Source organism: Arachis ipaensis, chromosome B9, assembly GCF_059453495.1.
Source record: "Arachis ipaensis isolate K30076 ecotype BB chromosome B9, ASM5945349v1, whole genome shotgun sequence".
NCBI classification, from domain to species: domain Eukaryota; kingdom Viridiplantae; phylum Streptophyta; class Magnoliopsida; order Fabales; family Fabaceae; genus Arachis; species Arachis ipaensis.
In genome coordinates, this window is record NC_142444.1 from 21649155 (window position 1) to 21666929 (window position 17775).

At 31.4% G+C, this 17775-nt stretch overlaps 2 protein-coding genes across 2 annotated transcripts; one reads left to right on the forward strand and one right to left on the reverse strand.

Moving 5' to 3' along the window:
* Positions 1 to 353: 353 nt before the first annotated feature.
* LOC107617242 (uncharacterized) lies at positions 354 to 1511 on the reverse strand. The gene is made up of 4 exons (XM_021111589.2): positions 1290 to 1511; positions 1073 to 1207; positions 673 to 797; positions 354 to 462 (listed from the first exon to the last, which is right to left on the reverse strand). The coding sequence occupies exons 1-4, from the start codon at positions 1509 to 1511 to the stop codon at positions 354 to 356; spliced, it is 591 nt and encodes a 196-aa protein (XP_020967248.1).
* An 11417-nt stretch (positions 1512 to 12928) lies between these two features.
* LOC107615161 (uncharacterized) lies at positions 12929 to 15168 on the forward strand. Its single transcript, XM_088500650.1, has 4 exons — positions 12929 to 13123; positions 13867 to 14019; positions 14107 to 14334; positions 14770 to 15168. Exons 1-4 carry the CDS (start codon positions 12929 to 12931, stop codon positions 15166 to 15168), a joined length of 975 nt encoding a protein of 324 aa, XP_088356776.1.
* Positions 15169 to 17775: the final 2607 nt, after the last annotated feature.

The following is a 17775-nucleotide window of genomic DNA, read 5'->3' on the forward strand; positions in this document are numbered from 1 at the left end:
ATTTGTGCGCATTGACGCGCTACTAACTCCCCCCTCATGTCGGATCCCTGAAACTGCAACATCAAACTAGTGGTACACAAAAACTTCAAAGTGCTTTCACATCACACAATGAACGCAAGATAAACTAATACAACATATCATATAGGTTTTTTAAAACATAGTATCACCAGTAACTTGTTTAAACATAGGTTAACATTGCTCGTGTTCTAACTTGGAAACATGCAACTTACAAATTCTTAAAACGCAACATTTTACTCACTTTTGGGTTCTCTGTTTTGTTTGTCTCACCAGTCGTGCTAGTCCCCCTTCTGTCATACGAGGTTGAGGTGTCCTTGTCCAATCTTATTTTTGGCTCAGTCTCTTTGCAATGGGCTCGTCATCATTGTCGTCACCATCCGATGCAACTGCATGTGCATCCGTGTGCATTGATCCGTTTCTAACACCCTCTCTACGATCAGATACCTGAAATCACAACACCAAACTATTCATTCCCAACAATCACATAGTACCTTCAAATCACACTAACAACACAACTTAAATTATACAACATCTCTTTAAGGAATATTAAACATGGTATTAGCAGCAAAAGGTTAAACATAAACTGTACTGTTTTCTCGATCTATGTTTAAAACATGTAAATAAAAGATTCATTAAATGGTAATCTTAACTCACTTTTGTGCACCCACAGGCCTTATTGTGTGGTCCACGTCTTCTCTTTCAGGACTTGTGTCTATTGTGTCCTCTCTTGCCGCACCTTCCATGACCCTACCATCGTTCCCGCCAGGGTCGCTGCAATCCTGTTTAGGTTATTAACTGGTCAAAAGACACATACAGTTAAAGACACATCTAGCCCGAACACATCAAAATATGGCTATAACAGAAGACACACCTGTTACCGAAAATTTAGAGTAATTAACAATTCAATGCACAACCATAAATGTCAGGACTTCAAAAAAGCCACGTGCAGCTAATTACAATAGAAAACGAACTTCGAATTATAAATAGATCATAAAAACACATGAACAAGTCTTGGGAAAACAAAAAAGGTTCTGCGTGATATAAGAAACAATACTGCGTCAATGAACACCTCGGGTTGAACAGTTGCTGCCATAGCGCTAAGCTCCTCAGTTGTCCATGCAGAAAGCCGCGGCTCACGTTCTTGACAATTCTCGAGTTCACCATGCTTTAGCTTTTGGAAGTACAACACCTGGACATATTGCAGACACAACTTAGTTTTTGGGATGCAAGGGTTAGTCAGATTACATTGCATTTTGAATTCAAAAGGTTACCAGCAAGGCGAACATGCAACTCTCACAAGACTTGTTCTTTTTACGTTGGTACTTCCTAATTGGCAGTTCTAACGATTTGAAAATATGCAACGGCCAATGGTATCTCCTCGGATCAGATACATTAAGTATTGTATCGATATGCCATGGCAAGATGACGTGTTGCACGGTCAGACACAGAAACATCTTCAGCACGAGCAGGATGAAATGCTTCCTGAACTCCATCCTGTCATCTTCAGTATCTATAGCACACTGGTTGAAAAAATGCCTCAGCTGAATAGTTTTTAACCGGTGAAATCTTCTTTTTACTGAGACATGGGCAGCATTCCCGCCATCGAACAGTGGGAAGTCGTCAGCTGCAATATGGATGTGTATAAAATAGTGTAAAATGATCAGCGAAATAGGTAGAATAAAGAAAAATCCACGGAGACTGAAACTATTTTAACCAATTGAATGCTGTGGAACAGATAAAGGTATACTAACCACCGGGCCGGATTCCGAAAACACGCTAGAACAGCTCGGGCCCAATGCGGATGATTCCTTGATCTACACTCAGGGTGCTCGTTTCAGTGTCGTAGGCCTTGGCCAACATCACCATTATGCCTTGTTTAACAGGCCACTTTGGGACTAGCTTCAGGAAACCAAAACCCATTGCTTCTATCTCATCTAACTTTGCTTGGGCCTGGTTTATTTTCAGATCTTTGAACAAATCCGCGATGTATCATGGTGAGCACCTTCTCTCTAATAATTTCTATCAACATAAAACAAGATCTTCAAAAACAAACAAAATGCTAAATTAGAATGAAACACAAGTTTCTGAATGATGTAATACTGGCTTTCCCATGTCTTGAAGGTGATTTCTTGCAACAGTCCAAAAATTATGTCCAGGTATGAAATTGTCTTTTATTCCCCAAACTCAACTAAGTCAGCAGTACAAGAGCATGATGAAATAAAGTTAAGCACTAGATATAAAATAAAATACAATTCAGCCACAAAAAACACCATGTTTCAGCTTTTGTTATTTTCGGGATTAACTAGGTCTCAAGTACAATGATAAGAAGACATAAAGTAATTCAAAAACCACCTATATTAGTCAAAGAATTACTGTAATGCTAAAGGCAGAAGTAATATATAGGCGTGCACATTAATATTACCAGAATTAGAATTACAACCATAGAAATTATGTTATTACAGTTTAGATAAAAGAGAACTACAATACAACACTTCACTAGATAATAGCAATTATACCACAATGTAAACATAATTAATAGAAAACATATATCCTGAGGATGAAATCTCAAGCGCTTATTGAAAAATAAGGAAATGTGTTTTTAAAGGTAATTTTTTTGAATAATTATTCAGTGAATTATTATTTGATGCATGAAGCATTCATTAATCAGAAGATTACTTTTATACTTCTTTTTTTCTCTTAATTTTTACTTTTAAAAAATTAAGACATTAAAAAGAAATTTATAAACTGAATTTATTGACATGCCAAGCTGCTCAAAAAAGCAAAAAGATTTAGTACTACGTACTGCTGTTGTGTATGTTCTAATAAAATTTAGCACAAGACACAATAACCTATGCAAATTTTTCAGACTTCAAACCCGTATTTATTATATCTAGATCTAGCTTATTGAAAAGAAATGCTAAATAATGGTAGAAAGTAAACTAAACAAATAAGTAACTGAGATATGCCTTTAGTTCAAGTTAAGTTGTAATTTTAAAAAGGGTTGTGAAATGGCTCAAACTGGATCATTCATCTATGTATATCTTTTTAGCTATTTACCCATCTAACAAATCATCACACTCCATCACTCTGAAGACACATCTGAGTTAAAGTTTCCTAGCTGCGACTAAATCTAATACTTTCCCTTTTTCCTTTTCCTTTCAACTCAGCAGAACAAAACATCACCCTTAATTTACAGTGCAATAACTACCAGAAATTGTCAAAACTCAATTACACTTTGTCCACAATCACATCATTTTCAACCCAGACATATAGACACATACGAGTGATGAAATAATAATTAAATTAAATATATTACTAAATTATTCAAAAGAATATTAAAACCAAAAGATGGGAAAAGGCAATAAAAAGGTTGAGAACGACAACAATATTATATAGGAGGGGGACCACAACTATGTATCTGTATGGTTATTGGTTTCACATTGATGTATCAGTGGTGGAATCATACGAAGAAAATTTAGTGGAGATTGTGGTGTTGATGTGAAAGCCAATTTATTTAACTTCTAAACCAAATCAAATTTCAGAGGCTTGCTCCAAACTACATAACACAGTCAAAATGTAGCAAAAAGACACCATCTCAACATAAGAGCTCTTAAATAATTCATAACAGCATAAGAATCATGATAACAACATTTTTGTCAAATAATTGATAACAACATAAGAAACCATCTTAGTGCAGGGAATCATGTCAACAAAAAAGCTCTTAATTCAGCATTTCTCATTTACTAAAACATATAACAGACTCAAAACCATGTTGAATCAATCTCAACCCCAATGTAATGCTCACAAATGAAACCCAGGACCAGCAATTAGTATAAATCTTGAAGACCCACTTACCTCTTACTGCTGTGTCGGTGCCGGATGGAAGACACGCTGCGAGGCGGGCTCGTACGCGAGATAGGTAGTGGCGCTGGGTGGGGGATGCAGAGGCCAAACAGTTGCGGGGTTGATAGTGACTCCATGAGGCCGGAAGAGTTCAGCCGCGGCGTGTTCAGGCGGAGCTAGGATGCTGCGTCGGGTTGAAGGCCGGACGACTGGATGTGTCTTCAAAGCACTTCCGACGGCGACATGTAGCAGCGACGGCGACGCTTCGGCGACTGTGGGAATGTACTTGTGAGTGGCGCTGTCTGGTGTTCCGGCGGTGTTGACTCCCGTTAATGGCGGCGACCGGCGAAGACAGCAAGGCGGATGGTTATGCGGCGCTGAAAGTGGAGATGGGGGTGGGGGAGTGTTTCAACGGTAAGAACATGTGGGTAAAGGATAAATTAGGGTTAGAGTAGTAAACTAGTGACATTAGAGGGGATGTGACTTTTTGAATTAAATAGACTTTGGGATCTAGCCCAATAAAAGTTGACAGAATTTGACAGAATTTCTGTTAGTAAAGTAGCGGAATTGTTTTTTTTTATTAAATTGATGATGACACATGACAATTATTTTAAGACATGTCGTCAATTAATTAAAAAAAAATCAAAATTTTATTCATTTTTATATTTTTAATGACTAATTTAATATTTTTTATTTTTTGAGAATCAAATTGATAAATATATAAACTTTTAAAATTATTTATACCATTAATTAAGTTTATTTTAATAGTAAATAAACTATCGTAAAAAAAACTCAAAATATATCACATGTTATTATTTAACTGGAATTAAACCATTTTTTATGCTCAAATATATGAAGACCTCACCCGAAACACCGATTTAGCTAATGGCCTTTTATTTAACTTGTATTTGAAAATGATAAATTATGAATATATATATTTTAATAATCAATTATTTGTATAATCATCCCTTTTAACATAAAAATGCTCTTTTTGATATTAACATGTGATATTTCACAGGTATAATTACTAGGTTTTTTTTAACTTTGTGAAGATATTTTATAGTGTATTTACTCTTATTGTCTTGCATCAATTTTATCGAAGTTAAAGTTAATGATTAATTACACTAGTCTAGCTAGAGAATAGAGATTATCCTTTTCAATTGATGTGTGGTTCTAAACCCTTAACAAAGTTTCTCTATAAGCGGAATTAAATATTTGAGAGAGAAGACTACTAGTTGGCGGAAATTGATGAGGGGGAAAGAGACTCGTGTTACATTATTGAAGAGGCAAAACCTACAAAGGTTGGTAACTTTGATCTTCATCATGTGCTTCAAATTGTTGCTTTTACACTTTAACCTTATATGAGTGGATATCGTGATGCTTACAAGTTATAATCACAACGCTTCCAAGGATAATCGTAACCAGAAGCTTAAGATATTTATTAGCCACTTGACAAGACTTAAATTAAATTTCCTTTACTTTATTATTCATTATTGTTCTTAAAATAATTATAATTAAAACTTGTATGTGTCATTCGTTAGTCTTTTACCCTTTGTATCCTTATATGTTAAGATAGACGACTGACTTTATGTGTATTTAATTAACTCTAAATTGTATACGATGCTAATCCCACATATATATATATTTTAATTTTACGTAGTATCTTTCTGTTGACAAACTAAAAGTTAATCCATCCTAAATTTAAGCTATATTTTAAAATTTGTTATTAATTAATAAATGGTTGCATATACAAGACAGAATTTAAACTCTCAATATTTACCTAAACGAACTAAAAAACTAATCATTAAATCAGTCCAACTTAATTAATGCTAACCCTATATATATACCAAGTATTTCCCTCAACCATAATTTTGTATATGAAATAAAGGTAATTACGATTTGCAAGTGAATATTCATATGAAAAAAGCTCTCATGCTATTATTTAATTTAGAAATTGGTTACAATTACATACCTTTTCAATTAGGAAAAATCTTCAACTTTTTTCCTTAATGGTTCTTAAACTAACATATTTGAACGGGTATATATTACTTAAGACTATAGCCACCCATGATTAGTATATATTAACTTTTATTGATATAAATTATTGCTTTCATTTTAAATTAATTATTCGAAAATTAAAAAAATCAGAAAAATTAATAAATAAATCTTGATAATACTTAAAATTGTATGAGTAGGCAAGATTATCTTTAATAAAGGAGTATATGTAATTAATGATTATTTAACTATCACAATTATTATTCTAAAATTATATTAAAAAAGTGAAATTTTTTTTTTGTCAAGTGAATTGAATAATCTCTAATATTAGACATTATACATATACATTACACACTTACACACACTATATAGGTACATACTATAAATTTTTAAATAACATCCACCTTTAATTGAAACTTGAACGCGAATACAGCTTGCAAAAGGCATATAAATATACCATCTGTGCTAGACCTACATTGCAAGTGAAAGGCTTAACACTAGAGTCGCTAGAGAATATTTTGAAATTTCGGGCACCTAATTTGATGGGTATCCTGGTAAATTTATTTTCGAACACCCCCAACTACAACAACGTAATAAGGCTTATGATTATGATCCATTTTTGAATATTTAACCACTATAAAGTCTCCCTGTCCAAGAAAAAAAAAAAACACGCTAGAGCCTCGATCCAAAAAACATATATGGGTTTTTTATTTTTTATTTTTTTATATTAGAATCACAACTTATTTATGCTACAAAAGTCATAACTCATTTATTTATTGTTAAAAGTAATTTTTCTTTTAAAATTGGTTTGATTCTCTCAAGTTTGAATTTTACTTTAAAGAGTAAAGTGTGATCTTCTATCATTGAATAGTTTCTCTTTTATATTTATTATTAGTTCCACCTATAAAATTAATGGTGAGAGGTCACACTTTATTCTATAAAGTGAAATTCAAACTTTAAAGGATCAAAATCCTTCAAAATTACCTATCTTTAATTCTTTCGATTAATTGTTTTTTATTTATTTTCACCAAACCACACTCAAATCAATTAGTTTTTCATGCATGTGTGTGACATAAGAGAAATGGCTCTTAAAATGTTTACAGGTAAATCCAAAAATGTTTCTCACCATCACTAATATAATTTTTACAAAAGAAGATTTTAAGCCTATACTAATAGATGAAAACTCACATGCAATTATTTTCATACGAATTTAATATTTAAAAATTGTTATATAATTTAATAAGTTTGACTAAATCATTATTTAATTTTTTTTTTTCACAAAGGATCTCGGTTCAGCCGGCTGAAGACCATGTAAGGTTCTTTGCTCGGCAGCCCACGCAGCCTCGTGGGCTTCTCTACCAAACTTATTTTTGTTGGTGAATGCAGTCTGAAAATGTTCATCAATAATAAATCATGTTAGCACTTGAAAAACCATTCTAACGAACGAATCTTCTAAATTATAATTAAAAAAACAACCATCATATGTGTATATAAGAAATCAGTCACCAAATCAACTACTCATATGGAACAAAACAGGTATGACGAGTTGATTTGGTGGAATATGAATGAGTTTATATGAATTTGTGTTGGAATACTCACATGTTGGTCGACCACCAGATTCCATGCTCTTCCGCTTAATGCGTAACGAACAACAAACTTTAAAGGATCAAGAAATCTGTAAGTGACAGTGGCAGATATAATAGATGCAATCTGTTGAGTAGAGTATAGTGAAAATTAAATGAAATGTTGCCTTAGAAGTTTCAATGCTTTTAGAACTAGAAGGTTTGAATAAATAATCCATGAAGGGTGAAAAAAAAAAAGAGAAATGCTTTTCTATATCTCTAACACGTCTTCTTTAAAGTATGGGTGATTTTTTTATAAGATTTTTTTTTTCTTTTTATTTGCCTTATACTTACTTTTTACTGAAATTCTTTTTAAGAATTGAGTTCTAAACATTTCAGTTATAAAAATGTAAGCTTAAACTGATAGAAAAAAATATATAAATTGTTATAGTATCATTTTCTTGAGAGGAGGACAGAGTAATGACAAAGCGGAAGGACGATCATTGTAGACTAAAATATTAAAAAATAAAGTTTAAAATTTCAACTATACTACTCTACAAAATAACTATCAAATCAATTATTTATATAAAATATATGTTAAAAATATTAAATACAAAAAAATACTAAATATGATAAATTCTAGTTATTCTTTTGTCTTGCTAGTATTTGAGTAGAGAAGCATGGTGCCTATTAGAGCAGAACATTTGTTTTGATCATAACTCTTGTCGTTCATTACGAAGATTCTGAATCTTGCACATAACAAATCAGACATTAGACAGAAAATTCATGCAATTATTGACAAGTTTGCAGAACGTGGACTTGGCTCTTTGGCTGTTGCTCGCCAGGTTTTTCACCTTTCCATGAACCTGTTACCAATGATATATGAATTGACCAGTAATCCAACCATTACAGAAATATATGAATTGTTCTGAACTTAATGTGACAAAAATTCAGCACTTATATATATATGCTTCCTTTTCCTTTGCAGATATATGCTGTTTCGATCACCTATTCGTCTTGTTGTATATGTCTTCAGCTTAAACTCTAATATTTTGCGATGAATGAGATCATCAAGCTTCTTCTCATTTTTTAATTTCAGCTTGGTTTCATGTTACTACTGGCTTGCATATGGGAATTCGACTTCCCTCCGTTCATGGTTCTTGTCATCGCCATTCTCAATGGTAATGTTAACTACTTTCTCCGTCCACAATTATAAGTTGAAAAATTTTACTTTTTATCACTATTAGTCAATACTTTGAGTCAACACTCTATTTTTATACTATTAAGATTTAGAAATCAGAATTTTAACCATATTACATATATATAGAAAATATATATTAAAATACAAAATACACATTAAAAATAACTTAAACAAGGTGTATATTCTTACACAAATACATGATAGTTATTTTGACTACTAATTTTTTTATGTGTATGTAGTACTTTTGTTGGAATTTAGTATAAAAATATTTTTGTTGACCGAGACAAGACATGATAAATTTTGTTAATCATCTAGTATTGTTGGTATAAATTTACTTTTAAAAAAATAGGCAGAAATTAAGAAAATCATTAACTTAAAGAATAATTTTTAGTGATTAAACAAATTTGATCTTAAACCTATAAATTCTTAGTAAGTGTGCTATAATTAATGAATAAGGGATAAGTGGAAAAGAAAGAATAAAACATCCTTAATCTAATCAAATGATTTATATTGTTATACAAAGTTTTAGATAAAACATCCTTAGTTTTATGATCATTACAAGAAAAATATTTTCTTCCTTGTTCCGTAATATGTGAGGATCCTTATAGGTACCATCATGACAATATCCAAAGACAGGGTTAAGCCTTCTCCAAACCCAGATAGTTGAAAGCTTAGTGAAATTTTCGCTATCGGAATTGTTTTTGGTAGCTACTAAACTATAATGACTGTCGTCTTCGTGTTGGCTTAAGAAACAAGCTTTTTTCCAGTAAGGTACATAATTATAATTAAAAAATAGCGAAAACTTCAATTTAGTGAAGCAAAAATGTTTAGTAACAAAAAAAAAAAAATAAAAAAAAAATCGAATATAGACTCTTAAATATAATTATAAAAATCGAATCGAACTGGTCGAAAGACCAAAAAACCAGTGAATTGAATTCTAAGCCAATTTGGTTTACTCCTTATACCATTCAAGAATGATCAACCGTCAATGGCGCTTCAAGTGTCCATTTGTGACTAGGGTGTGTTATAGCCAAGGTTGAAACAAGGAACCTTATGGTTGCAACACCTCTCAATTGCCAGTTAGCTTCTTATTATTATACATGACAAAATTTAATTATATGGTAAACATTCAATTAAATAATTTTATATATATCTAATTTAATTTAATTTTGTATTCTTTATTTTTTAAATTAATTATATTTTAATTATATATCATTATTAATATAAATATAAATTTTATTAAATTTATTAATCTGCTTGATCTATTTCAATTTTAGTATTGTGATTAAAGATATCTATTTTGATGCTAATGTTAAAATTTACTAATATTATAGTTAGATGATAAGCTTTGTGAATTAATTAGGTAATATACTAATATAATTGTTATTCTTATCGAGTCAAATTAAGATATTATTATAGTAGTACTGGCAAATTTTATGTTTAATTTGAGACTTGATTCTTCATAAAATATTAATGAAAATATGTATTTTAAATTTTAATTTTAAATTTTTGACTATTTTATATTTTTTATTTACACGACCGATTCTACTAGTTCAAAAATAATTTATCGATTGAACTAATAGACTAATAAATCAGTAGTTTAACCAGTTCGATTACTGGTTTGGTTTTGACACATATGCTCTTAAAGTGAGATTAAAAAAAAACATGTAAAAAAAATATTTTATGGTAAAAAATACTTGAAAATATTAATTAAAAGAGTAAACTTAATATGCACTTTACACTTCGATGTCACACGAGTCATATATAGACCACAAATTGAACTAACAAAAAACTAAAAAAAATTTCTAGATGGCCAACACGTTTTCCTTATGTTTGCCTTAGAATTGAACCGATACTAGTCAATTCTCCCTCCTTTTTTTTTTTTTTACACAAAGGGTGTGTGTGGTTGGAGGGAATACAAGTGTATTCCCAGGAATGTTGAGATGGGAATATCTTATTCCCATGTTTGGTTCAAGAGTTAAAAAATTATTCCTGGGTATATTTTATTCCCTGGAATCAAAATCCCACCCATTTCATTCCCATATCCTCCCTAGGTATCTCTAATTCCAATGGGAATGGAATGTTAATAATAAAGTAAAAAGACCAAAAACACCCTTGTTAATTTCACTCCAACCCTTCTCTTCAGATTTTTTTCAATTCATTTCAAACAAAACGAAACCCTAGCAGAGACCCCTCCTCCATGAAAACCAATCCCTAGCGAGGCTTTTCTTCAAATTCACGGAGGTTCCACCGGCGTCGGCGCCGCCTCGCCGCCGATTTCGATTTGCACAACCACTGCGCTCCTTATTCTAGAAGAAAATCGTTCGCGTTCGTGTCATCATCACAGCTCACGGTTCCTATTCGTGCTTCCTGTCCGTGTTCATCGTCTCGAGTGGTGCTTCCTGTTCGTGTCGTCTCCTTCATTTCTCTCCCTCCTCGCGGCTCAGCAATAGCCATCAAAGAGAGTTTAATTTGTCTTCTGCAACCTTGTTCATCTTTTTCAAGCACAAAATCTTCTTCTTCAGGTAAGGATCTTTTATTTGTTATTTATTTATTTTTCCTGAACTATGTTTGTGCTATAATTTATTGGCATGAAGGTTTGTGCTAGGTTTAAAATATTTTGTCAAATAGTTGATTCATTGCTGTTAATTTTATTGCTGATTGGTTTGTGATACTGAATAAAATATATGGTTCTTTGAAATGCAATGTCATTAAGGAAGCATAACAAGAGGTTCTTTGATGATTACTACAACACTCAAAGCCCTTTGAAAAATGAAAGCAATTCTTTTTTGAAATTGGAAAAGGCTTTTTTTAACCTTTTGATCAATGTATATATAAGACAAAGACTATGGTGGATTGAATCAAAGGTTGAATGCTGAGGTTATAAAATAGAGTTGTGTTTATTTTTTTCTCTGTTGATTCTGTTTTCAGTCATATGCTGTAACTTAGAATTGTTATTATTTTTTGGTCTGCATTATGAAATTTTGAGTTTGATTCTTGTGGCATAAGGATTCATAAAGACTGTGGAGTAAACACGCTAGTCCCTTTGCTTTGTATTCTCATAGCTTGTTCATAGAATAGAGTAGGATGTGGAAGAGCATGAATTGCTCCAGAGAAAGACTGAAAAAGTAGTAGTTACAAGCTAACATGTTAGAAACAAATAATAATTATATAACCTCTTATCAAGGACTAGTAATCATTCAAGTGTAACTGTGAGAGTAAATAATAATAATAATAATAATGATAATAATAATAATAATAATAATAATAATACCATCCAAAGAAAGGATTGTGTCTTGGCCCCTCCCAGTTTCGTAATCTTAATTAATTATAATATTACATAAGTGTGATCATGACTTTGTACCCTGTAGCTTTCTCCTTTCATATCCAACAATTCTTATTTTTGGTTTGGTTTTATTTTCAACTCCTCACTAGTTACTAGATTTGTTCCTTTAGAATTTTCAATAAAGGCATATACATAGATAGATAGATAGATAGATAGATAGAAGGGTGAAAGTGAAAGCAGGTAGAGAGGCTAATTAACAAGATAGATATATGGCTGATGCATTTGATGAGGAGTGTGATTATCTATTCAAAGCTGTTCTGATTGGAGACTCAGGGGTTGGGAAATCAAATCTGCTATCAAGGTTTTTGAGTCTGTATTATAAAATTTTGGGTTTGATTCTTGTGGTATAAGGATTCATAAGGACTGTGGAGTAAACACGCTAGTCCCTTTACTTTGTATTCTCATAGCTTGTTCATAGAACAGAGCAGGATGTGGAGGAGCTTTCTTTGCTTTAAACTCTTGTGTTAAATTTTTATGCTGTTTGACTAATATTGTGATTCATTCTTCATCTATTTAGAAGAGAAAAAGAGAAAGCAGGAACAAATAAAAGAAGGGCAGGAGTAGAAACTTTATCTTTATACAACTAGCTCTAGTCCACTTCCAATTAAACTCATTTATATATCACCAACACACACCCATAGGGCCAGAATGAATAAGCTACTAGAAGTGATTGAGTAACTTTGGGAGTAAAAAAGTTTGATTTGAATTGAGGAAGTAAAATGACTATGCAACAATGCAGCAACAGCAAGTGAAGTACGTATGATAATGAACCAAAAAAAGCAAATAAGCATGCATTCATTCAATTTTTCTTTCCATGTATTTTCAATACTATCTAACTTTCTATATTGACTCCTAACATTCTTCATAATATATATTATATATGATTTCTTGCTTGTGTGATTTCTTGCGTCAAGATGATGAAAAATTGTCTTGTGTTATTTTCTGCTTATTAGTCTATAGAAAATGGAAGAGAATACTCGACCTAATTCAAAGCAAACTAAGCGTCAATGGACGCCACACGAAGATGCAAAATTAGTTGAGTGTTTGGTGGAGCTTGCAACTACTTCTTGGAAGTGTGACAATGGCACGTTTAAATCCGGTTATGGAAAACATTTGGAAAAAATGCTGCATGAAAAAATCCCTGGATGTGATCTTAAGGTACAATTTTTTTACATAATACTTGTTTTATTTGTTTACAATTCTATATTTGTGTTATAATTGTATAGCTTACAAAATATTTATGCTTCTATATTGGGATGTTTTACTACTGTGCTCTCATTGATCTGTTCTCTGGGTTGGGTTGTAGTCCAGCCCAAAACCGTGACAAAAAAAATGGCATTTTCAATTGGAACTATTGAACTAAGTCCTTCAACATAAAATTTGTTCATAGACAAGGCTTGAATTTAAAACTATTTAATGAAAATTAATTACATTTCATTTGAGCTAATCATGTTAGTGCTTCAGTATTTTATATTTTTTACTTGGAACAGATTAAAATAGATAAAATAAATAAAATAAAAATTTCCTTGTTATTTAATTAAAAGTATATTTCCAGTTCTCTTGTTAATTTTTTTCTTCTTGAAAATCTGAATGGTGAACCAAGCAACCAGGCCAGACTGTATTCTCTACCTCGTTATCAGTAAGTGGTTAGAACAGTTTGATTAAACTGTCAAAAAAAAAAAAAAAACCAAAGGAAAGAGAAAAGTTTAAGACTTTAAGTCATGGTAGACTATTTTATGATTATTTCAGATCCTGTATGCGAAAACTAAATGATTATTACTGCTCCATACATTCACTATATTTAGTTATGCTTGGATGAATTGTGGTGTCATTGTATTAAAATTCAGTTTATTGAATTTAATCTGAGTAGTAATAATTTTAAATTGTTTTGCTATGTTTAGGCTAATCCACACATTGAATCAAGGGTGAAATTGCTAAAAAGACAATATTTTGCAATAGTTGAGATGATGGGCACAGCTGGGAGTGGATTTGGTTGGAATGACAAAGATAAAATGATTGTGGTGGAGCGACAAATTTTCAATGAATGGAAGAGTGTAAATTCTAAATAACTTTCTTAATACAAGTTTATTTATCTTAAGTTTTTTAATATTAATTGCTTATTTATTTTCTTTTAATTTCAGTCACATCCTAATGCTAATGGCCTCTATAATAAACCATTTCCACATTTTGAGAAGTTGGGAATAGCATTTGGTAGAGATAGGGCTCAAGGAGGCAATGCAGAAAATGTAACTCAAGCAGTTGCTACAATGGAGGCTGAGCGCGAAGCAACCTTGAGTGATCGGCAAGTGAATGAAAACACCCAAGTAAATTTGGAAGAAACCGAAATGGAATATGAAGCTGATTCTCAAGTACGTAAGCAATTGACTCTAATTCATGTACATAAATTCACTTATTGTTGATCCTACTGCTGTGTATTTTCTTGGATTTTGGAGTGATTCTTCATTAGTTCATTTACTTTAATCTGTGTCTGTGACTAGCCTTAACTATTCCCATCATGTTGAGCAGTTAGATAGAAATACTGATCTTCATTTCTGTGGAGTATAATAACAAAGAAAAAAAGGATATGAATGTAATTATGCAAACAGAATGAGAATCAGGGTAGTTAATATTCTATTAGGTTCTGTTTAGTTAGTTAATGTTGTTAGTCTTGCTGGCCAAGGCAGAGATAATGCTTGTATATACAAGTGTAGAGCATGTATAATCAGTTAGGCTACTTGTTCTTCATTTCTATCAATATTGAATAATCTTCTGATGTTCCTGCTGGTGTTGCTTTCAATTTTTAGGAGCCTCCAACTCCTGGTGTTCCTGTTGCTCCCGGTGCTTCTGCTGCTCCTAGTTCTTCTGCTGCTCCTAGTGCTTCATATATAGAAAGGAATAAAAGAAAAAGAGGGAGCAAAAGTGAGGAAGTGATTGACATAGTAGTAGAATCAATGAGAGATATGAAAGGTGCTTATCAAGAACACACAGCCGTTTTAGTTGATATGGTTTCTTGTTTTAAGCATGAGAAAGAAGGAGCTGAGCGCAGAATGAAGCTAATGGAACTGTTGAGAGATGTTCCTGGTTTGAGCGGTGATGATAGAATGAAGGCTGGCCTTAGCATTCTAAGGGACAATAGTCTGATCGACATGGTGTTCCAACTTCAACCGGGGGAACTTTTGCCATTTTTGAAGAAATTGCTTTAAATATTGCTATTTTTGAATTTTTATTGAATATTATAGTGACTTGATAGGAAGACATTTGTGCCAATTGTTGCTGTTGTTTTGTGAGGAATATAAGTAGCTAAAACCCTAGTTCCTGATGCCATTATATCAGGTTTTAAGATCCATGAAAAATTAGTTAAAGTTCCTCTTGAACTAGAATGTGTAGCAACTGGTGATGGCTTGATTCCAAGAAATGTTTGTTGACAATTGATGGTGGATTTTGGAATTTTGTTGCTTTGTATATAATTGATCATAGATTTTGCATCTTTGGAAGTAATTACAATGCTAGGAGAATAGAGATGCCGCCATTCAGTTAGTTGAGGATCATCTGAGATGAACACTGCTCCTTTTACATTGTCATAGTCACTAATTTAATTATGATAATATTGATTTTAATTAAACATTTGTTATTAAGGGTATTATAGTAAATTTATTAGTAGAGATAAAATTTAGAGTCGATAATAATTTAACTAAAGATATTTGTTATTAGGAATATTTTAGTAAATTTAAAAAAATTTAGAATCAATAATAATTTAACTAAAGATATTTGATATAAGATATTTGATATTAGGGGTATTTTAGTAAATTTAAAAAAATTTAGAGTCAATAATAATTTTAACTAAACATATTTGTTATTAGGGGTATTTTAGTAAAAAATTTAGAGTCAATAATAATTTAATTAAACATATTTGTTATTAGGGGTATTTTAGTAAATTTAAAAAAATTAAAATCAATAATAATTTTAACTAAACATATTTGTTATTAGGGGTATTTTAATAAATTTAAAAAAATTTAGAATTAATAATAATTTTAACTAAGATATTTTTTATTAGGGGTATTTTAGTAAATTTAAAAAATATTTAATTTTTAGTCATTAATATTTTAATTTGAATGATTAAGGGTAATTTTGACATATTACATAATATGACCAAGATATTTAAACTCAACCAAACAAAAATTTAGTCATTCCTAGGATTATTACATAATATTCCAATGTATTAAATTTTACAACCAAATATGGGAATCATATATTCCAAGTAATCACATTCCTAGGAATATAATGCCTAGGAATAAGATTACTTGGTAATAAAATTTAATCTTTGAACCACACACATCCAAAGTGTCGCTTTTCTAACATTTTCTATTTTGCAATGGGACAATGTGACTAACACATGTAATTGTTGCAAATGATTTGGCTGCAAGAGTTGTTTAAATAGCAAAATTAGATTAAAAAATAATTTAATAAAGGTCTAACCTGCTCTGGAGCACCTTTGCTACCCCTTGCATCATGCCAGCTTTATCAATGTATGTAAGTGCTGTTCTTTTATCAGTTGGATTGAATGGAAGGAAATGAACTTCCTTTATTCCAGCCCTTGCCTTCAAAAATAAACCATTAGTATGTCAATATGGAACACTAATTAAGCTAAGTTAATTGGTAATCATCGCTCTATACTAAAACCAATCTCATTTCATCAACCATTTCAAATGAAAAATGAAATTTAGAAACTCTAAAAGCACTCTACCAAAATTGCTCTCAACAACAAATTGAGCTGCTAACAAAACTATATAGTATAAACACCGGCTAGCTATTAAGCAAAGCTTAATAAAACTGATCTTATAAGTATATATATAGAAACCTGCTGAGACAAGCGATGTGAACCAATGGCCATTGTAACAGAAAGCACAGTTGGCATTGCAATAGGGATCCCACCAATAAGCAGAACAAGGAGATTATCAATACCAACTCGGTATTTCCTTTTCTGGATCCCATATATCACATTTATCTCAATAAGCATCCCAATCGCAATGGAACAGATGCACAAGTTCCCAATAGAAGTTAGAACCTGTCAAATAGTAATGCAACGCCGCTAAGCAGTATGATCTTGAGACGAGTTAATACTAAAATTTGTCTTTAGAGTTATATTCACGCCTTAATCTGGTCTCCAAAATTTAGATTCACTCAATTTCGTGACTAATGTTGGTCCCTATTCTCTAACTTTATTTTTGTCATAGAATTTTTAAAGGCGTGTTAAAATGAATCGATTACTACCGTAATAAACTCTCTTATAGTTATTTGATGTGACAATTAAAACTTTTTTTTTTATCTAATTTTCTTCTTGCAAAGTCTTTAAAACCTATGTCTTAATTTCACTTAAGGTTTTTAAAAATTTAAAGAGCAAATTGAGTTAAAAATTCCAATTATTATATCAGATAGCTGTTAAAGAATTTAGCGTAACAACCGTCAGTATATTTTAACATGTTAGTTCTATGACAAAAATAAAATCAAAGACTTTGTTAGGTAAATAATGATTTTTATGAACAATGTAAACAATGGATCTAAATTAACCCAATAAAGTAAAAATACACTACACCTTTAAATTATCTACTTAAATTTTAATATTAGGATAACCATCCGCATACTTAATAAATTAAACATTCGATATATTCATTATTCACGTTGATTAGTATTTTCATTGTTTACCTATATTTTTCCTAAAATCAAACACTAATGTGGTGGGTCATAGATACCATGTAGGAAGGTCAAATTGATGAATACTAAACAATGAAAATTGAATAGTATCACCAAAC

Coding starts and splice junctions, on each gene's coding strand:
- LOC107615161 (XM_088500650.1), top strand. CDS start 12,929: ATGGAAGAGAATACTCGACCTAATTCAAAGCAAACTAAGCGTCAATGG. Junction 14,020..14,106: donor TTTTCAATGAATGGAAGAGT/GTAAATTCTAAA, acceptor TTTTAATTTCAG/TCACATCCTAATGCTAATGG. Junction 14,335..14,769: donor AATATGAAGCTGATTCTCAA/GTACGTAAGCAA, acceptor TTCAATTTTTAG/GAGCCTCCAACTCCTGGTGT.
- LOC107617242 (XM_021111589.2), bottom strand. CDS start 1,511: ATGGAGTTCAGGAAGCATTTCATCCTGCTCGTGCTGAAGATGTTTCTG. Junction 1,208..1,289: donor GTTGCATGTTCGCCTTGCTG/GTAACCTTTTGA, acceptor CAATATGTCCAG/GTGTTGTACTTCCAAAAGCT. Junction 463..672: donor AGGCCTGTGGGTGCACAAAA/GTGAGTTAAGAT, acceptor TTGTGATTTCAG/GTATCTGATCGTAGAGAGGG.